At 42.1% G+C, this 20,907-nt stretch overlaps 1 protein-coding gene across 2 annotated transcripts in view; it reads left to right on the forward strand.

Moving 5' to 3' along the window:
* The first annotated feature begins 256 nt into the window (after window positions 1–256).
* The window catches only part of GALNT7 (polypeptide N-acetylgalactosaminyltransferase 7), a 71,941-nt gene continuing 51,290 nt past the window's right edge, over window positions 257–20,907 (forward strand). The window contains exon 1 of one of the 2 annotated variants that reach the window (XM_085058682.1): window positions 257–593. In XM_085058682.1, coding sequence (XP_084914808.1) covers window positions 468–593 — 126 coding nt within the window. In that variant the 5' untranslated portion in view covers window positions 257–467. The remainder of the gene's footprint in view (window positions 594–20,907) is intronic. The other variant, XM_085058683.1, reaches the window with a different exon arrangement.

A 20,907-nucleotide genomic window follows, 5' to 3' on the forward strand; every position in this document is an offset into this window, starting at 1 on the left:
TCCGGGCGGGAGCAGGTGCACGGCAGCGCACGCCCGGCGCCGTGCCGGGGCGGGGGCAGGAGCGAGCGGCGGCCCGGGGCGAGGCGCTCCCGCCCGGTGCGGGGCGGCCACGTGGAACCGCGGCTCCCGCGGCGGCCACTTCCTGCTCCGCATCACCCCGGCCGCTGCGCCCGGCGGGGAGGCGAGCGCGCAGCCCGCGGCGGGGAGCCTAGCGGGGCGGAGCGGGGGAGGGAGAAAAAAAGGAGGGGGGAAGAAAAAAAAAAAAAAAAAAGAAAGTTTGTACGTGCGGCGGCGGCGAGAGGACAGCCTCCGCAGGCGAGCGGCTGCCGGAGAGCAGCGGCGGCCGGGGGAGGCGGGGGAGCGGCGGCGGGGCCGTGCCGTGCCGTGCCGCGGGGGGCGGAAGGCGGCCGGTGCGCGGGGCCGGGCGCTGCGTGCGCGGTGGCGGGAGGCAGAGGGCGGGCGGGAGGATGCGGCTGAAGCTGGGCTTCCTGCTGCGCGCCGTGCTGCTGGCGGGCAGCTTCTTGGGGCTGCTGCTGCTCTGGTCCTCGCTGTCGCCCCGCGCCGAGGAGCCGGATCTCCCGGGACGGACGCGGGTGAGTGCGCGGCCGCGCCGGGCGCCGGAGCGGGCGCGCCGGAGCGGGTGGCGGGGCCGCCGCCCGGGATGTGACCGGCGGCGGCCGCGGGCGGGCGGGGGGCGGCTGCCCGGGCTGCGGCCTGCGGAGCCTTGCAGGCCCGAGAGGGGAGAGCGGAGCGGCGGGGCCGGCCCCATCCGGCCCCCGGAGCCGGCGTCCCTGCCCGGGCTGCGCCGCGCCCTGGGGCTGCCCGCGGCGGGGCTGGAGGGCGCCGCGTTCCGAGGGGCTTGGCGGCAGAGCGCTGCCCGTGTCCGGTCCGCGCCGCTCCACCGTGCGCGGGGCCGCCGCAGCCCCCCCGCCCGCCGGGAGCGCGCCGCCGGTGTCCGGCGCTGGTGCGGGCAGCGTCCCGCCGGGGCCCTTCCCTCCCCGGGACCTCCCCGCCCGCCGTGCCCTGCGCTCCCCAAACGCGTGGGATCGTCTTCCCTTTGGGGCTTTTCCATCCCTACATAACCGCGCCGCTGTCCCCTGCGTAAGTGCCCGGCAGAGGTGTCCCCAGAGCCGCAACAAAGGGTGCGGGTGTCGCCACGCCAACTCACCTAGCTGCCGCGGATCGGCTTCCCGACGCTTTACTATCCAAAGGGCAGGTTTGGCCAAGGAGAAGCAGCAGATCAGGTAATTTAAGAACAGCGCACGGAAAGCCAAAAGGCGCTGGATTTATCCAGCTGGTGGTGCAGGTCTCCCACGCCGAAATGGTGGGAGCACAGGTGAGATGCGACGTGGGCAGTGCTTCAGCTAACTTCCAGAAATGCTTCAGGAGGTCAGACGAGCAAATCTGCAGAATGAGTCTTGCCGTGGCCTTGTATTAGTCAGATGAAAATAATCTGACCCTTTGACACCAGGGTCTTAGAAGGAGTCAAAGTAATTCTTCCGTTTTCACCAGATGTTTTAGAGCTCAGGAACATAACTGGAATTAAGGAGATCTGCTTGAAGTAAGATTAGCCTAGATTAAAATAATCTTGGTAAAGTCATAAAATTTTCCAGTGATTATCTTAAAAAGGGATCTTTTATGATGTGCTCACTAATAATCTTGGTTCTCTCTAGAGGGCTACTTTGGATAATTGTGTGTGGCAAGTGAGTTGACAGAACTCTTGTTTCCAAAACTGGAAATGACTTAGGACTCCTTCAGCAGATGCTCTGTCTTCTGAAGCTGTTACAGTTTGCTGTATCTTGGCAGTTACTGCTGAGATAATAGGCCATAGCGGTTCTTCTGGAGATAAGCAGTTTATTAAGTGGTGAAGTTTCTGTAATCTGTTCTTCTAGACACAACATGGGCTTTTCTGTGTGTGAAAAAATCTTCAGGGATTTATTTGCATACCACCAACGAAACTGTCAGGCAGTAGACATTTTGCATCAAAACCAGTCAAATTACTTTTCCTGCTCAGGAAAAGACTGTAAACAGGTGTGAAAAGTGCCAACAGCGGGGGGGAAAAAAAATGGGGTTGTATTGCTGTGTAGGGCAGTGACCATCTTCGGATGCTTATTCTGGTGTGACAGGTGAAGTGTTGCAGCCCTAGCATGCATGGGCTGTATCAACTTATTCAGGTGCTGTAATGAATCATATTGTCTTTCTTATGAGCCTAAAGGATTTTGCTCTGAGATGTTTGAACTGAACCCTTGTAGCCACTTCCATTCTTACGTGAGGTTTAATTCAGAAATCTTTTCTAGCCGGTGTGTGTTCCAGTAAAGGAATTGCAAGAGTTTTTACAGTCCAGCTCCTGATAAACCAGCATTCTGTCTTGATTACCTGGTCTTGACCTGAGGAGGAAATATCCATGACAGCCATCTCAGGGAATAATTCAGCCTTTGTTGAGAACAAATACAATTATATTAAGTAAACACTGTCAAAGATGAAATCTAAACAGAATATCTGGTTCATTAGCCAGGTCAGCTCTTTGCTTGTCTTTGTGATATATATGAGAGTAACACATGCTGCTTCATCATTTTCTGAAAAATATTACTGTTATTACTAAATTCATGTTTCGGTTTGGAGTGCTTTCCACCTGAGAAGCTGCTCAGGTAAGGGATATTAGTTAAACACTCAGGACTGTGCTTGCTGCTAGCAGTGCTTCGGCATATTTCTGGGAAGCTGTCAGAGCCCAAAAATATGTCCGGAGGTTAGGACCTGCATACCCTGCATCATGTTAGGAGAGGTAGAGCTGACCCTGTGAGCTGAGCTTGTATCTTGGAGTGTGCTCCCTGCAACACCTGGGAACAGACTGTGCCTTCATACAGCTTCAGCATAAAAGAAGTGGGAGTTTATTCTTAACTGCTTCTCTGAAATGCAGTGGTGTGCACTTTGTTCAGTCATAGAAATGTGTGTGTTTGCTCTGTTGTTAGTTGCCCAAAAGTTTGTTAAGCTGAAGATGACAGATAAATCTTCTTCCTGTACAACACCCTCCTCCTTCTGCTTGCACTGAAAGCTCTAGCCAGCAAATACAAAATTCCTTGTCAGACGTACCAGCTTAAAATAGAATTTAGCTTTTTTAGCTAACTTCAGGTGGTACCCTTTTCCTCTCTTCACTGTAACCCTGGGCACTTTTTAATAACACCAAAGCATTAAAATTGCAAAGATGAAAAGATTTGCTGTGTTGTTCTTTTTTATGTTTATAACCTTCAGTGTTTTCCTGCTCACAGTGGCAGACAATAGGTAATACGGAAGATCTTCTAGTGTTATAACTATGTACCTTTTAAAAAATCATCCTTTCAAATATTGTGTTACCTTTTTTTCCTACCAATTTAAAATATTCCAGAGTTCTTTTGGAAAGTAAAAATGGTTAGTGTATAGGGAGTTTACAAGATAAAAATGAAAGTAAAGAAGTGGCTGTTTAGGAAGGAAATGAGAACAAAGTGGTAATAACAGCAATACAGATAGCTGGAGATAAGACCTTTCTTTCTCCTAGAAGACTCCCACTGATGCATATGCAGAAGTTGGGAGGACAAAACCCTTCTCTAGGTGACCTGACTGTGGAACTTCCTCCAAGAATCCATTTGAGGAAAAACTGCTTGTGGGATTTGGAACAAGAGATTAAGTATTTATGTGCATTATCAGAAATATCCAAAGACAATAAAATAACTCTGATCCTTAAGAACTTTCAGTTTCCATTCTAAACCAAATAGAAACAATGAAAACATATTAAGGTCTGGGTCTGTTCCCAGAGTCTTAAGTGCATATTTGCTTTTGTGTGAGTAAAGGATACCTGCTGTCTGATAGTAAGGATTACAAGGCTACCGAATATTTAGGCAGGCACTCTGTTTATGGCTGTGAGAAAAAATTAGGTAGAATTATTGATTTGATTACCATGTTGTGTCTTTTGGATGTTTTCTAATACCTTCTGGTCTTTTGGCTCAAGGGGTCACAGTTTAGGAACCAGCAGGAAACGACTGAAAATCACAGGATATGCTGAGTTGGAAGGGACCCATCAGGACGATCAGTTCCAACTCCTGGCCCTGCACAGGACACCACAGGAATCACACCATATGCCATTCACACCACTGAGGCCATTCATCGTAAGAAGATTGCTGTAGGGATCCCAGCAATAGTGTTTGTTGGTCTCCAGCGAGATGTGTTGCTAATGATCAGCCTCAGAGGTACAGCCTTGAAAGCTGGTGTTGTCAAGGAGTAGGTAGTACAGCAGGCAGAACCAATGGGCTGAAACAGTAATGAAAGATTCGTTACCGAAAAGCTGAAAGCTTATTTAAAGGAGTAAATGTACTGTGGATCAAATTTAACTCTCCAGATCTGACCAATTACAAATGACCCTGTTCATTTGTCCATATGAAGGACAGTAAGGGAGTGTCCATTGTTTTCCTAAGGTCCAGAGGGGGATTAGTAAGGTAGTAAAAGATTGGCTGGAAGTGTGTGCCTGACCTTGCACATGGCAGAAATGTAGTGATGAGATTGCTAAATTCAAAAAATAAATTCCATGTTCTGCCCTGTTCACATGTGCAATGAGGAGAACTTCCTGAAAACTTGGCACAGGCTGCTTGGCCTCCTATCTGGGAACCTGGTGCTCCAGATTTGAAGCATTACAGTATTTTCAGTATTTTCCATAGCCACTACACCTGAGCAACCAATGGACTTGCCATATATTGAAGTAATTTCATTTTTTCTGTCTGTAAGTGACATGTTTTTAATGGGATTTTGTTTAGCTTTTATTTGTTTATTAATGGTTCTCAGACTTTCTGGATTGTGTTTCAAGGGCTTTTTTGGTGTGCATAAGGAGTTGGACAACTTCCTCCTACCACCCCTGAAAATGTGCACATCTCCTGTACCAGATGTGCTTAGCAGGAGCTTGTGAGGTCAGTCTCCCACCCTTAGACATTTATACCCCTATCTCCCTGCCATGACAGCTAGCTGTCCTTGCTGCCAGATGCCATGGCAGCTGTGCCAGAGTGAGGCAAGAGTGGGTGTCCTTGGACAGGGAGAGGAGGCTTTGCTGAGTGCCCTGGTCAGGTGGCAATTCTAGCACGTCCCTCTTGTTCAGGAAACCAGATGATGGCCTTGCAGCTGGGGCTGTGGGCCTTCACCAGCTGCCAAGTTTAAACATTACAATTCCCGCATGGCCAATAGAAGGTGGAGAATTTATGATGTGGAGGCAGAAGCTTTAGGAAAAAAAAGAAGAAATAAAAGCTGAATGGGCATTTTCTGAGCTTTCTGGTAACACCCCTTCTCCCCCACTTTAAGAACTGCTAATATCCTGCATACCTTGGCTGGATTGTCACTGAGATCTTAATGACAAGTTTCAGACTGAACTTGAAGTGTTATTGTGGTTTAAATTAGTTTCTTTGTGTGGAAATCCCAGAGGAAATTGTTCACTTTCCCTTTAGGAGTAAGTGTGCTTAGAAGAAAAACTGAGACAGAGTAATTTGAAGTTGATATCATTACTAGAGGAAAGGCGTGAATTGAAATAAGATAATAAATCTGATGTAACAGGAACAGTGGTGGTCAGTAATGAAGGGATTCAAGCTCTGAACTTGGTAAAAACATGATGCATGGTGGTACACAAGTGATAAAATGACAAAATAACCACTCTCCAATTATTTTGTATAGTTATCTATACGTTGGTCACTTTTTTTACTGGTTTGCCTTTCTGTAATTGAGTGGCACCAACACAAAGGGCACTGCTTGAGTTCTGCCACTCTGGCGTTATCTGAAAGCTGAACACTATCATTCATCACCTGGGTATGAAAAGCTCTGTACAAGTGCAGGGCTAGACATAGCCACACTGCCTTCTACAATCAAAGCTGTAATAAGTCACTACTCCTTGTGTGACAATTAACACCTTGGCAGATTTTTTGTGCTCAGCAAGTTTGGTTTGAAGACTGTGCACAGTGAGGTAGTGAGCTTTCTATAGCCAAAGCATTGCTGTAGTACAAAGTAACAATCACTTCTTACAGTAATCTTTTGTGTTGCTAGCAATGGTAATAGGCAAAATGGTTTGGGATATTAAATGATATTTTTTTTAATATGTGCTTTTATCTAAATTTGCTTTGAAAAAGGCTTATAAAAATCTATCACCCTTGGGAGAGCAAAAAAACGCCAAACCCTATCATATTAAAAGGGAAATCCTTTGACAAGTACTTGCAGTTATGTTGCAGAATCAATGACCACAGAGAAAACAACGTGAAGAAATGAAAAAAAAAGAAAAAGAAAAGAAAAAGAAAGCCTATATGACACCTACAATTTAGTATACATATATAGTTTGTATCAAAAATTTCTTGAACTCTCTCATCATTAAAAAATCCTTGTATTAAGTTAGGTAAAGAACTTATTATCTCACAACCATAATTATGTCTGTGTCTGCTCCTCTTTTAAGAGCAGTTCTGCACCATTTTTGTGTATGTGACAAGATATCTTTTGTCCTGTTGTAGCCCCAAGTGTTACCATTTGTGAATAATGTAAAAAAAACTGAACAGATGAAAAATCAAAGCTCTTAAGCTAAGACTGGTGTTTGCTTTTCAAGAATCCCACCCATTGCAGGAGAAGAGGGATCTAGAATATCCAGGGAACATTTGGCAGGATCATCAGCATAGGATGAAAGGTGACTCTGCACACTTAGGTAAGATAATGCAACAAAAAACTTAGCAATTTCTTCTGTTTTGGGGATAACACAGGTAAAACTATTAATCAGTTGCAGTACCAAATGAATAAGCTGTGAATAAGACCACAGAAATCAGGATCAACACCATGGACTGGGTAGGCTCTAATTTGGTTTTGGAGGGGGAAAAAGCCAAAACAGAAGTGGTAATTTGTGCTGCTCAGTGGCCAAATAGTGGGGCATTGAAAACAACATGTAACAAATTCCTCGTTTAAATAAAATTGTAGGTTATAGTTAACTCTCAGTTTTAAAGCTGGTGAATATGGATGGATAAACTGAAGTAGTAGGAATTCTGATGCTAGTAAATTTAGTTATTGGAAAAGACTCATTGGGTCATCAGGATGACAAGATTATCCAGAAGTAGATATGTGGATTTTTCTCCACATGGCCAAGCAGCATTCACCTTCCCTAACCCAAGCTCAGCAGAGTTAAAATTGCTTGTATTGAGCTGACGTTCTCTAATGAAAAATGACAGTGTCTTTGTCCTATTTTTGTCAGATATTAAATCAGCATTACGGGAGACTGCCAAGTGGAAATAGGGCATGATAAGCTGTTACATTAATAGGTTTGACTTCTACCTTTGTGGGGGGCAGGGAGGATGCTTTTTACAGTAACTAGGCCATATCATCTGAGAGGACTTTAAGTCTGGCAACAGTTACATTTAATTACTAGATTTCCTCCGTAAGTATGGAAAACAAATGTCTACTCTGGATTATTAGTTTAAAATTAGCAACATTGAATCACAGAGTATTCTGAGTTGCAAGGGACACAGAGCGATGATCGAGTGCAACACCTAGCCGTGCACAGCACTACCCCTGAGAGTCACACCATGTGCCCAAGAGCATTGTCCAAACTCTTCTTGAACTCTGCCAGGCTTGGTGCTGTGACCAGTTCCCTGGTAAGCCTGTTCCAGTGCCCAACCACCCTCTCTCTGGGTGAAGAACCTTTTCCTGATATCCAGCCTAAACCTCCCCTAACACAATTTCAGGCCATTCCCTCAGGTGCTGTCACTGTCACAGCAGAGAAGACATCAGTGTCTGCCCCTCCTCTTCCCCTCATGAAGAAGTTGTAACTGCAATGAGGTCTCCCCTCAGTCTCCTCTTTTCCAGGTTCAATAAACCAAGTGAGCTCAGCTGCTCCTCATATGGCTTCCCCTCAAGGCCTTTCTCCATCTTTATAGCCCTCCTTTGGTTTCTAATAGTTTCATGTCTTATATTGCAGTGCCCAGAACTGCACACAATATTCAAGGTGAGTCTGCCCCAGAGCACAGCAAGGCAGGACAATCCCCTGCCTTGCCTGGCTGGCAATACTGTGCCTAAGGCACCCCAGGACACAACGTTACGGAATACAGACAGTGCAGGTAGCTCTGTGCTGCTGGAGTTTGGGCTGCTGATTGGGCTCTGGGTGGCAGAGGTGCCCCAGGCAAGAGGCTGTGAGCTGAGATCCTTTGTATAACAAAGAGCCCAGGGACCAGCGGACCAGACAGCGGGAGACACAGCAGGAGGCTGTAGAACATCCAGGTTTGCCCTACCTAGGTGCTTTTCCAGCTGTGTGCTGGATATTTTGTCCAGATGGATACTGAGAGACTGTATCAAAAGCTTTAGGGAAACCCTAAAAGATTACACTGATTGGCTTCTCTCGATCAGCTGCTTGGGTTACCTTGTCATAAAAGGAAATGGGATTTGACAGGCAGGCTTTCCCCTCATGAAGCCATGTTGGCTGTGACCAATGACTGACTTGTCTTTCAGGTGTTTTTCGACGCTTCCCAGAATAATCCTCTCCATAACTTTACTGGTCACTGAAGTGAGACTGACTGGCCTGTAGTTTCTAGGGTCCTCTTTCTTGCCCTTTTTGAAAATTGGAACACTGTTAGCCAACTTCCAGTCAACTGGGCTATCTTCCCAAGATTCCCAAGACCTTTCAAAAATCATCCAAAGAGGCCTTGTGATGACATAGCGAGCTCTTTAGGTATTCTCAGATGAATCCCATCAAGCCCCATAAACTTATAGGGATCCAACTGGAGCAGCAGGTTCCTCACAACTTCAGGGAGTTAAGCATTTTCACAGCCATGGTAGTCTGTCATCGGTTTTGAAGAGAGGGGCAGAGAAAGCATTAAATACCTTCACCTTGTCAATACCCCTGTCTGTGATGTGACCATCCTCATCCTGTAACAGGCTGATGTCATTTCTACACTGCCTTTTGACGATGTATTTTTAAAAAATCTTTTTATTGTTCCCCACAGTTCTTGTCAGCTTCAAGTTCAATTGAGTTCATGCCAATCAAAATGCCACCTCCTCCATCAGTTTTCTTTTATATTTTTGTGAATCAAAGGGAATTTATCTTACTTGAATCTGCCTTTAGCAGTCCACCTCTGCCCCACAGTACATTAGGGTTTGACACAGTTTCCCGATGAGTGAGGCTTTCCCCCTCCATTAGTAAGTGCAGGTGATGAGTTCAGGAAGGAAGATGTCTTCAGAATGTCCCCAACAAAGGAAAGCAATTAGCAACTAGCAGCTTGCATGTCCTCACAACCTGTGATATTCTTTAAGCTTGGATTTGGGGGTTTTCTGACTTTTCATTTAATATAGGTTGTGGCAAAAAAAATAAACTCAGTGGGTTTCTGTAAACTTAAACAAAATGTTAAGATTGTGCTTCATGGCAGATTAGGATTTATCAGTTTAATTGTAGCTTCCTCCTCTGTGAAGGAGCTTGTGGGAAAAGTATGTGCTTTTGTGGAAAAGGAGTATCTTATTATTAATAGCTGCACAAAGATATGGAGGAGAAGGCTGATACTTGTATTCAACCTTTGTTTTTCAAATAAGCATCCTTGTTGTGTTCCCCTTGCTTGGGATCAAACAATTTTGAAATGTTTGCTTACTCATTGGAATATCATTTGAATTGGCATGTCTGAAATTTGAAAAAAACTGAATTCTTTGCTTAGTGTGAGCTGTTTTTGAAATAGGTTGGTGCTTTCCTAAAGATGCAGTTTATAGCACAAAATTCCTATTTTCTGAAAACCCAATGAGCTTCCCATGTGGGAATAAAAATAGTTTTCTTACCAGGCTGCATACAGACATTATTACTGAAATAAAAATGGCTACTTTTTGTAATTAAGAGATGATGCATTAAAAAGAATTGTATTAATCAGGAATTAAGCATGCTTCTCCGTGCATAAGCATGCCTCTTTGCAAGAGAACAAATTGCTTTTTTATTTTTTCTCTCTATTGTAATAAACTAATTGCTTGCTGCTCTATGGCGGCCTGTATTTCTTTTAAGTTTCTCTTCCTGAATCCCTCATTCTAATCCTTGAATGCGGTAACATTTTTTAGCATTGCTTCTGCTTTCCTAAGCTACAATGTATTTTCCTTTGATTTCCTTGTGGAACGTTCAGTTGCAAATACCTGCAGTCAGCCCTGATGAGTGAACCTCTGAGCAGCAGCAGAGAACTGAAGGAAGGTAGAAGGTAAAATCAGTATACTGGTTTACATGCTGTTTACATGTGGGAAACTTGCTTTACTGTTGATGGTCTCAAAATATAACTGTTAATGAAATTAAAGCATGAGCAGATGGTGCTCAGCCCACAAAGTTTCTTACTTATTTTTGTTTTCTTTTTAGAAACTGGCAATGAAAATGGCTTGGCAAGAACTGTTCTGACTTGAGTTGATTGTTTTAATAAGGCAGAAAAGTATTATTTTGAACACTATGTTTCAGAAAAAATACAATATTTTTAATGAAATCGAATATAGTCTTTTTCATACTCAAACATTTTTTCCACAATTTGGGGATTAAAGTTTGCTTTGGTTTTAACCTGCAGTAAAACATTTTCTTTTTAAGCATTAATAAATGGACTGAAGGCCAAATCATAGAACCCTATTTTATTCCTCAGTTCCTGCCTTTATAGATTTGAGATATTTAATTGTTTTATTTTTATTTTAATTTATTCATATAAATAAAATTAATTAATATTTTATATTTTTATATAAATAAAATAAAATAATATTTGTATTTTATTTTTATTTATATAAAAGCTATTTTAGCTTTATTTTGAGCCATTTAATGAGAATCCTAGCTATGTCAAAGAACGAAGTATTTACTATTTTATATTTGATGTAGAAAATGTCTCATCTGTAATAACATTTTGAAGCAAAACCATAAAGAGTAACCAAGCTACCTCTTAAAAAAGGCTGTTTTTTCCTCTTGATGAGGAAGGATCAAGAAAGACAATATTAAGATGATGGGTTCTTCAGAGCAAATTAATTTTTCTTTGCATAGTTCAGTCTCGAAACAAGTTTTGTTACACTCTCAGTTAAATGAGGCCTTGAAGTCAGCTCTTCAAATCTTGTAATGTATTGCTTTCATTGGACTGCTTCCCCTGCTCTGGCTCTGCTATTGCATCTCCCACAGTGTTATTCTAACATTTCAAAGTCTGTGAGAAGCTTTAACCTGCAGCTATGAAATATGTTGGCTTTTTTTCACCTCTTCCATGTTTTCCACCCTTTTTTCCCTCCCCTCTAGGAAGTATGTTCCTCCTGCACAGAGCCAAGACCTTCACTAATGACAGTGTGAAAACAGTATTTCAGTAAATGGCAGAGATGGAAAGGTGTGGTAGGTGGGGTTTTTGTTTGCTTCTTTTGATGGAATATGAGATTTTAGTGATAGTGAATGTATCACCTACCTCTGATCACAGAGTTCTTAACCAAGAGCCCTCAAATCCAGAAGGATGCTGCATGAGGTTCCTGTGCCTCAGCTCTTGGTGGTGGGTAAGAATCTTCTGCTGCCTTTTAGATAGCTTTTTGGAGATCTTTAACTCCAAATTTTGATATTTCAATCAATCTAAATAAGGTACTCCTACATCATGAGATTTACTAAGTGAGTAAAGTGGTCTTGAGTACTCTCTGTAGAGGTATTCCAGCCCTGGGTGTCCAAAGTAAGAGTGAGAATTTATTCCTTGGATGCATATGTGTGATCTTGGTGAGACTTCTGTCCCTCATTGTGTTTTCTTAGCTATTTGCTTTTTTTTTTTATTTATGTAAACACTACAGGAAAGCTTGGGCTAAGAGAGGCCAAGAAGTGTTAACTTGACAGTGAGGCCATGAAGCTCTTTGAGCAGGTCCAGGTGTAATGTTGTCCTTCAGGGTCATCTGCAGAAAAAGCCATCCTCAGGGAGAGCAGCTATCCATGATGCTGCAATCAAGTCTGGGATAAGACTTTGATGCCAAACTTGGGGCAAAAGGTTACTCTGGCCCAACTTTGGCAGTGGATGATGAGACCTTTGAGTGCTCATTGACAGAGCAGTGAGTAGGTGTCCAAAGTGTCAAAGTTAGTGCCATTATTTGGTGTAGAGAAACAGAGGGGGAGAAATCTCTGCAAGTCGCAGAGTTTCTGTCAGAGAGAGCAGGCTTACCTTTTGCATGAATAGTCACATCAGTCACCTCACAGGGAGTTAACAAGTTTTGCTCCCATTATTATCTTCTACCAAGACTGGTGATGACAAGGGAGTTGTCAAGCTGTTGTGATAAAAGGGAGCAGACTGCCAGGATAGTTCATGTAGCTTTTAATCTTTGTGTATGCCTGAGGGGCCTTGGGAAAAGAGGATGGCAGGGAGCAGGCTGGATTAATTTTTCTGGATGAAATGGATATGTCCTGGGGGTTGGCCTACTTTAAAAATAATTAGAATTCTTTGAAATCTGTTGTCCTTGAGCACACTTCATCTGTCCTATGTCCTCTTTTGTCTGATTCCCATATGCCTAGATCTTGTGGTTGAGAGATGCCTTGTGCCTCTTTGGGAGGCATTTGTTTTGATAATATTTCCCAGGGGGGCATAATTTCTAAATCAAAGCTGACTTGCATGTATGTGTGTGGTGAAATGCACACAGGGGCTGCAGGTAATCAGAGGTAGCCAGTTTTGATTTTGCTCTTGTGCCGAGAACAGAGAGGCCATTCGACTTACAGTAAGGCGTGTGAGACACTGATTCTGAGTTCTTAACATTTATATTTTCTGGAAACAGTGATGTGGTTTGCTTCTTTAAAATAAACTTTAAGAAATAATCCTGTATGTTTGCATCAGGTGACCAAGGAATGATTAGATCCTTAGGAGCCTTGATGGTGATCACTGATTGACTGCAGCCTGCACAAGTCTGTTTTAGTATAATGAGATGCATTGATCTTGGTTATTTCATGTTCTTATTCCAGTCTCTCAGCTAAAGGATGAATACCTCATTTACTCTATTTCTTTTTTTCCTGCTCATTTTGGTTTGTTTCATCATTCATTCTTTGTGGGAATTGTGGGGGTTAATTAGGCTTATTCTCACAACCCACTGTACAACAGCTTACAAGTTTTCTTGCATTGCAGTAAGGTATTAAGTGACATGGATATCTGGAGGTAAGGAAGAAAGATAAATGGCCAGACTACTCCTCTTGATTTTATAATAGTTTGGGCAATATATCTTCCAGTGGGCTTGTCGCAGGATATAACATGCAAAGGGTTTTATGCAAAAAATAAGTTTTCATTTTAAACTCTACAATTCACATCTATGATTAAACACTTCACAGCCTTAAACACTAAGCACCAAAGTTTTTACTGATAGATTTGGCCAGTTAGTATTGCTGCAAAGGACAGGCAGATTGAGCAGGTTTTTGAACAGGTTTTATCTTGTATGATATTTGCAAGAATTCATTCTGTACTGATAACTTGTCAAAATACTGTTTGCAGTCTAATCCCAGGAATCATAATTTTTCAGGAATGGCTTCACTGCTATTAATTTCAAAGAAACTGACAGAGCTTTAATCTATAATTTGGTTTATCTAGCAACCATAATGTACTATTTAATGTTACCAAAGGCATAATGTTGCGAGCAGAATTCATTATAATTTTTTGGTTAATGCTTTAAAAATATATTTTATATCTTAACTAAATAATCTTGACTCTGATGCCTTAAAGTGTTCATTGGTGAATATGTTTTTGCGTGTCAGAAATAATTGTAATTTTTTCATCATCCTTGTTTTACTTTCCAAGATGAGATATCTTTATTGCAGAGCATCATCTTTTTAATGTATTTACTAAAATGCATGGGCCTGTATTTTAAAGCTGCATTTTACTGGTGAGGAAGTTAATGTTTCGGATATTCTGTAAGTCACTTTGGCTTTACAAGTGGAAACCTTTCAGCAGTATATATTTAGTAGATCTATTCATAGCCTAACACCAAACCCCAACAACTTTCCTGTAGGAAGTCTATTTTCTGCCCTACATGTGTTTATTAATTCTGTCACACTTGAATGTTCCTTAACTGGTTTTATACTATATGGGCTACAGCACTCAAAGAAACTTTAAACCAATTGCAAGAGACCAGTTTTGGCAACTCAAATGTTTTATAACCAGTGCCGATTTTATCCCAATGCATGTTAACCTCCACGATGTTCCTCTGCCTTAATATGTTTGCTTTTAAAATTTTGGTTTCTTAACTTGTTTTGTCTGCAGACTGAAGACATGCTAGCACTAGACTGGCACCTTCCTTAATACCCTTTTTTATCTAGCTGTAGTGGCATAAAAGATTGGATACAAGAGTGAGAAAGTGCATGGAAAGGAGTTCTGCTTGACATTTGTGTGCCCTTTCTAAGGAAAGGGTAGTTTTGAACACATAGAATATGTGTTCAAATCATCATGCTGTGAAAAGTCACCAGCCCTCTAAACATATTTTAATGAAAACTCCATTGAGACTCAGAGCTTTCCTGAAAAGCAAGAAATGCCCTCTCCTAGTGGAGGGCAACCTCTGGTCATGCATGTCTTCCCTCTCCTCCACGAATTTAAGAACATGCAGCTGTCTCCTTAATTCTGTAGTGAGAAAGAAAATAATCTGATGTTTGTAGCTTTGGCTTGAAAGAAGAAAGGGATATTCATATTGCTAAGTATATTTAACAGAAACATACTTTGTTGTGGAGACCATAACAGTGTTCCTGCATTACTATTAATACCATAGGAATCCTTGGGATAGCAGTCATGGGCTGCTGGGGAAAAGGAACGGCACCGCTCACCCAGACCACTCAAAATAATTTGTTTTACTGTTATGGGCTTCTCCTGCTTGGATGATTTCCACTTGAATTTTTTTTTTTTATACAGGATCTGGGTGTGGTGGCTCAGTAAACCACGCAACTGGGCAGGTCTGCTTTTATTTTTCTGATGCTTTTAATACACCACGAGTATCTGACCATAAATGCATTATGGACACACATTTGCTGCCTTTAGTGCCTCTGCTTTCTCAGCACAGTGAGTCTCCTCCAAAAGATAAGAAATATTTAGGGAGAAGAATTTGGTGGGGAAGGTTTGTTGGTGTTTGTTTTGTTCACAAGAATCATAGAAGGGTTCAGATTGGAAGTGACTTTAAAAATCCTCTGGTACCAGCCCCCTGCCATGGGAAGGAACACCATCCACATGACCAGTTTGCTCAAAGCCCCACCAAACCTGGCCTTCAACACTTCCAGGGATGGGGCATCCACAGCTTCTCTGAGCAACCTGTTCCTGTGCCTCACCACCTTCACAGTAAGGAATTAATTCCCCATATGTAACTTAAACTGACCCTCCTTCAGTTTGAAGCCATTCCCACCTATCCCGTCACTACATGCCCTTGTAAGAAGTCCTTCTCCCTGTCTCTTGTAGGCCCCTTTTAGATACTAGGAGGATGCTCTAAGGCCATCCTGAGGCCTCTTTTCCAGGCTGAACAGCCCCAAGTGTGTCAGCTTGTCTTCATAGGAGAAATGCTCCAGCCCTCTGGCTCTGTTCTCAGTGCTGGGTTGTGGTTGAGTTGTGCAGTCTTGTTTTAAAGGTACAAAAGGTGCAAGCCGTCTGAAGTCAGGCAGCTGCTGTGCTGCCATTCTGCATATCCTTATTGTCCCAGGTGTCCCTCAGAGGTGCTGACAGGGCTCTGGGGATGGCTGGGCATGGCTGGTGGGAGCAGGGCTGGGCAGCCCGTGAGTCTGCTCTGTGTGCCTGTGCAAGAGTGGTGGCTCTAGACAGGCAGCAGTGCTCTCTGTGTTTTGCTGCTACCAGGCACTCTGTTTTTCAGCTACCCCTTGCTTCCAGCAGCTTCCCCCCTGCCCCAGTGTATTTTGAATTAGCTCAGCGCTGGTGTTTACCCTGCTCATGGATGCCAAATTCATTTGGCTTGCTCATGCAGCTGTCTGTGGGGAGTCCTTGATCCAGCTCAGTGTGAGAGTGTAAAGGTGCTCGCGTTGGCACACAGACAGGACAAAAATGCCTGGCGCAGAAGTAAACTGACTGCAAAAATGTAACCATCCCACTCCATAACATCAGCCTGAAATATCCAGTGCCTATCAGACAGAGGCTTAAATCCCAAACCAATTAGCAAGAACAAAAATTTAAAGGCAGCTCGTCTACAGCAGCTAAAAAATACAGTTTTCATAAATCTTCTGCAAGAACTAGGTTCTTCTTGTAATTCATATTGCTGCTGTTCCACAGTTCTCATTACAGCAGACATGGAAAATATCCCCTTCAGGTTTTGGTGTATATCTGCAGTGATGGGAAGATAAACATCCATGTAATGTATCAATGTTGACATCCAGAAGCCTTCCAAAGTTTGCTTTTTAAATTGAAAGGGGAAGTTAGCTTTGAGCCTCTTCACTCGGTAGGAGGAGTGGGCAAGTGATTTTTTTTGGTTTTGTTTTTTCTTTGCCACATCTTATATAAATCTGACATTCTTTACAAATCTACAGTTGCCACCCTGTCAGGAATTATAGAACTGGAAATGCTATACTAAACAAAAGGAAAATATGCTATTTCCAGGTAAAACACTGTGTCTGAAGCAACAGCTAAAGAGATGCATAGAGTTACGAGTTACGCTGTGCTTGTTCTGCTGAAATTATTAAAAATGGAAAGCTGTGTAGTAGTTTATTTTTAAGCTGTTACCTTTTTTTTTAATTGAAGTGAGTTGAAAAGTCAAAAGTTCCAGCTTTTGGTGGAATTTTTGCTGTTTTTGTTTGTTTGTTTGCTTTATTTTTATCATTTACTGGAAATGTTTAGTGGGATAGTGAATCAATCTGGTTTTCTCTATCTTAAAATATTTTTCCAAGTCTAATATCGGATGATAAAGTAATGTATCGAGAAAATGTTGAATTGGATAACTTGAATGTGACAGTTTTAGGCAGAGTATATACCTCTTACGTTGTGCTGTTGTCACTTGTGTGTAAGAACTTTTGAAAAGAAAGCACCTCATCCCAAAAGGCAGCTGATTAATGACAGCAATAATATTGCCTTGGTTGACAGCCATGGAAATGTATTGTCTCTTACAGAAGCTCTTTTATATTGCTTTTCCTTTCCATTTTCAATATAAGAGTTTTGCAGGTTATTGAACAGTAGCAAAATGCAGTGAGGTCTTTTTAGGTTTTTCTTTTTGGTGCTTTGTTTTGTTTTTTGTTTGGTTTTATATTTTGATTGGAGTGTCATCCTTGTGGATTTTGGTTTCTTTTGCTGATTCTGTTTTGATGTACAGTAAACAATTCTATACTGTTTCCTGTCCTGTCCTGGTTCATTTACCAATTCATCCCTCTGTGGTATTTGATGGCTGATGTATGTAGCTTCTCTCTTATACTGGAGACTGAAATACTGATGATTTTCTTCTTTTGCAGTTCTTCCTCTTGGGAGGCACTATCTATACCCAGTCAGATTAAAGTATGAACTGCCTTACTGACTCTTCATTTTCCAGCTGCAGGCCAGATTTTACTGTGTTAGAGACAACAGACTCTCTTTCTCAGGGACTGCAGAGGGCTTTTGAATTGGGTTTTCTGACAAGCTTTAACAAAATTGTCTTTGTTAGAAGTTAAAGTGCAAGGCTAGCACGTAAAGGTCTTGATTCAGTGGACTGTGTCCACTGTGAATTTAAACACCCATTTAATGAACTGGATAGATCATAAGTAGATTTTGCTAATGTCTATTCTACATTAGGTGCAGTAAGGGAAGGGCACAGTTTTCATAAAGGCAGTTATTAGCAGCCCCATTTGAAGCCCACTAGTAGTGCACATGCCTAGGGCTTGTGGAAGTCACTCCAGCTGGAAACAGCATTACTGGGGTGATTATACCCTGAGGAAAGGCTCACTGTCATTTTGAGATCAATTTTTAACCAATATTCTATTATCAGTGTTTACATGGAGGGTCTGAATTGCGAAAACTACAGATTTCATAACAAAAATGTTTACAAGAAATGAACATTTTTCAGAGAAATGCCTGTTGCTAGGCTGGTTGGATGTTGAAGGTATCCTGCAGATAGAGACCTGATGCTGAGAAAACTGACTTACACTTTTTACAAGCAAGAAGGAGCCTCGTGAGTCTTTCTTTGTGTGTGTTGTGTGCATATTAATTTGAGCAGTAATTTGAACAGTCCCATTGCTTGAAGTTCATGTGCAGTGTGTCTGCCTTTCTGATTGGTCCCGTGGTCTCAAGGTGACCATGGTGGCTTCCATGCTCCAAATGAAAGATATTGTGTGGCAAATGCAGAGAACCATGCAAAGCTGGAAGCACAGCAGAGAACAGGCTGGTTTAGTGGAGTCCATTTAAGGAAGTTTGAGAATTAATATCATAGCATTCTTGCTGACTGTCTAAGAGATGCAGACATCCTGGCTGTGCTCACACATTATGTAGCTTCTAAAGCAAAGCTGTAAGATAGATTTTGATATTCATCCTGTTTATTTCACAGCAAAACAAGCAATGTCACTAGCTGTTTGTGTCACAGAAAGAGTAGTCAATTTACCAAGATTGATTTATCTGTTCAGTAAATTGGTTTTTACTAGTTTAGTGTTATTGAAGATCTTTTTGTCCTTTGTATGCTTCAAATGCAGGTACTGTGTTGATTTGTTTGGCTTTTAAAGTGTTTGGTGCAGATTAGAACTTACCTCAATGTTTCAGTAGACTATAACTAATTTATTGGCAAATACCACACACATTCTCCTATGTAGAAAAGACCAGGAATGAAAGCTAAGATCAAATTGAAAGCTAAGATCAAATCACAGAGAACACAACTGATCACAAGTTATATCCCCTCTCTTATCTAGTCAAGCAGCACACAAGCTAATTTCATAAATACCTTGAATTTTTAAAATCTTTTGGGAGTTCAGATGGAACTTGCAGAAGTGGGTTTTAGATTGTATGTATAATTTCCATACAATGAGGTTTTGGCTTTAGCTGGCTATTTCGTTGAAGAAGCTTTCAAAATGGTAGGGTGGATCAAATTCTAAAAAGCAAATTTAAAAAAAAAAGACAGAAATAGCCTGTGGTAAAGTTTGAGAATGGTGACAATATTTCAAGATAAATGAAAATCTAATAATGCAGTTTGCTCCTTAATAGCAGGAAATATGGAATGAGACTGACATATCTGTCTTTAAAAATTGAGGCAGACAAGATATAGCACAGAATACTGCATCCCTTGATCAAGCATGTCCATTAGTGATGGATTTATGGTATTGTAAATGTCATTTACTCACTGAGTTACATAAAAGAAATGCACGATTTTTAAATATCCATCTGTCCCAGATGACTGAGAAACAAGAATTAAGTTCCTCTGCAGGCTTGAACCACTGTGTTGTTCATAGCTGATGCCTGGAGGGCCAGAAAAGCTGTCCTCAGCTACTTAGAACATGAGAATTGATGGTAGCTTTTGTTTCTTTTTGAGGCTTTTTCTGAAAAATAATAGAAGTTAGATTTTATCAATGGTAAAATTATGGATTATATATTGTAACTTTTAATTGAAAGCAAGTGCTTGTGTTGTGTTTTACCCCAGGCAGCAGCCAAGCCCCATGCAGCCACTCACTCACTCCCCCACCAGTGGGATCAGGGAGAGAATCAGAAGGGCAAAAGTGAGAAAACTCACAGGCTGAGATAAACACAGGTTAATATGGAAAACAAAAGCTGAGCTCACAAGCAAAGCAAAACAAGGAATGAATTCACTGCTTCCCATGGGCAGGCAGGTGTCCAGCCATCTCCAGGAGAGCAGGGCCTCATCACATGTAACAGTGACTTGGTGAAACAAACATCATCACTCCAAATATCTCCCTCTTCCTTCCTCTTCCCCCCAGTTTACATACTGAGCATGATGCCATATGGTCTGGAATGTCCTTTTAGTCAGCTGGGGTCACCTGTCCTGGCTGTGTCTCCTCTCAGCCTCCCATGCACCCCCAGTCTCCTCCCCTGCATGGCAGAATGAAAAGCAGAAAAGGCTTTGGCTCTGTGTAAGCCCTGCTCAGCAATAACAAGAACATCTCTATATTATCAATGCTATGTTCAGCAGAAATCCAAAACACAGCCACTGGGAAGAAAATTAACTCTACCCCAGCCAAAACTAGCACACCTTGTTTTTACTTCGTTATCTCTACACCTTAAGACTGCATTACTTAAATTTTGATAGTTTCAGTCAAAAACAAACAGTTTTATCTATTTCTTTCTTCAATTTACAGAGAACATTCCTAAAATGGGCTTGGTCTTGGTAAAATGAAAGGCCTTGCTCCTTTCTGGTCCACTGTGTAATAGTGCTACACTGGAAAAGGAGAATAATTCTTCCTTTGTGGAAGGAAATTAAGCTGGACAGAGGACATCTTATAAGTTCTTAAAAATCCCTAACGTCCATATGAATAAACATGAGTTCTATTTTTAATATCTCATTGAAACATATGCATGAAACGAAGGATATTCCTAGAGTGAAACAGAGCGTGGAAGGAACAATGACTCAACTAGAAAGGTCACAAGCTTCATTTAATGTTGAAATGTAGTGATGAGAACAAATCTTGTATTGAAGCTCTTGAGTGATGCTGTGTTTTAAGCCTTTCACCTTGGAGGGCACACCTTCCCAGGAAAAAGGGATGAGAGAGGTTTTTGGGATGGGCAGATGTTTGTTATTGCTGAGCTATTAAGGGCTGTGGAATAAAGTTCTTAGGAACTGTAGCAAAGTACTGAGTGTAGTACTGGGTGAGATCAGCTGCTGGGCACAGAAAACAAGGTGATGCAGCTGGAGATCACAGAGTGCAGGACTGAAATGAGAAATTTCTAGAGAAAAGGTCTGAATGATAGACGTGTTAGTGTTCTGGATTATCGCAATATTGCAGCAAAATATTTCATTCTCATGTCTGCTTTCCCTCTTTTTCTTCTATTTGATTGCAAAACTACAGGAATTGTTTGCCAA

This window comes from Lichenostomus cassidix, chromosome 4, assembly GCF_008360975.1.
Source record: "Lichenostomus cassidix isolate B80296 chromosome 4, HeHo_3.0, whole genome shotgun sequence".
In the NCBI taxonomy this organism is placed as follows: Eukaryota; Metazoa; Chordata; class Aves; order Passeriformes; family Meliphagidae; genus Lichenostomus; species Lichenostomus cassidix.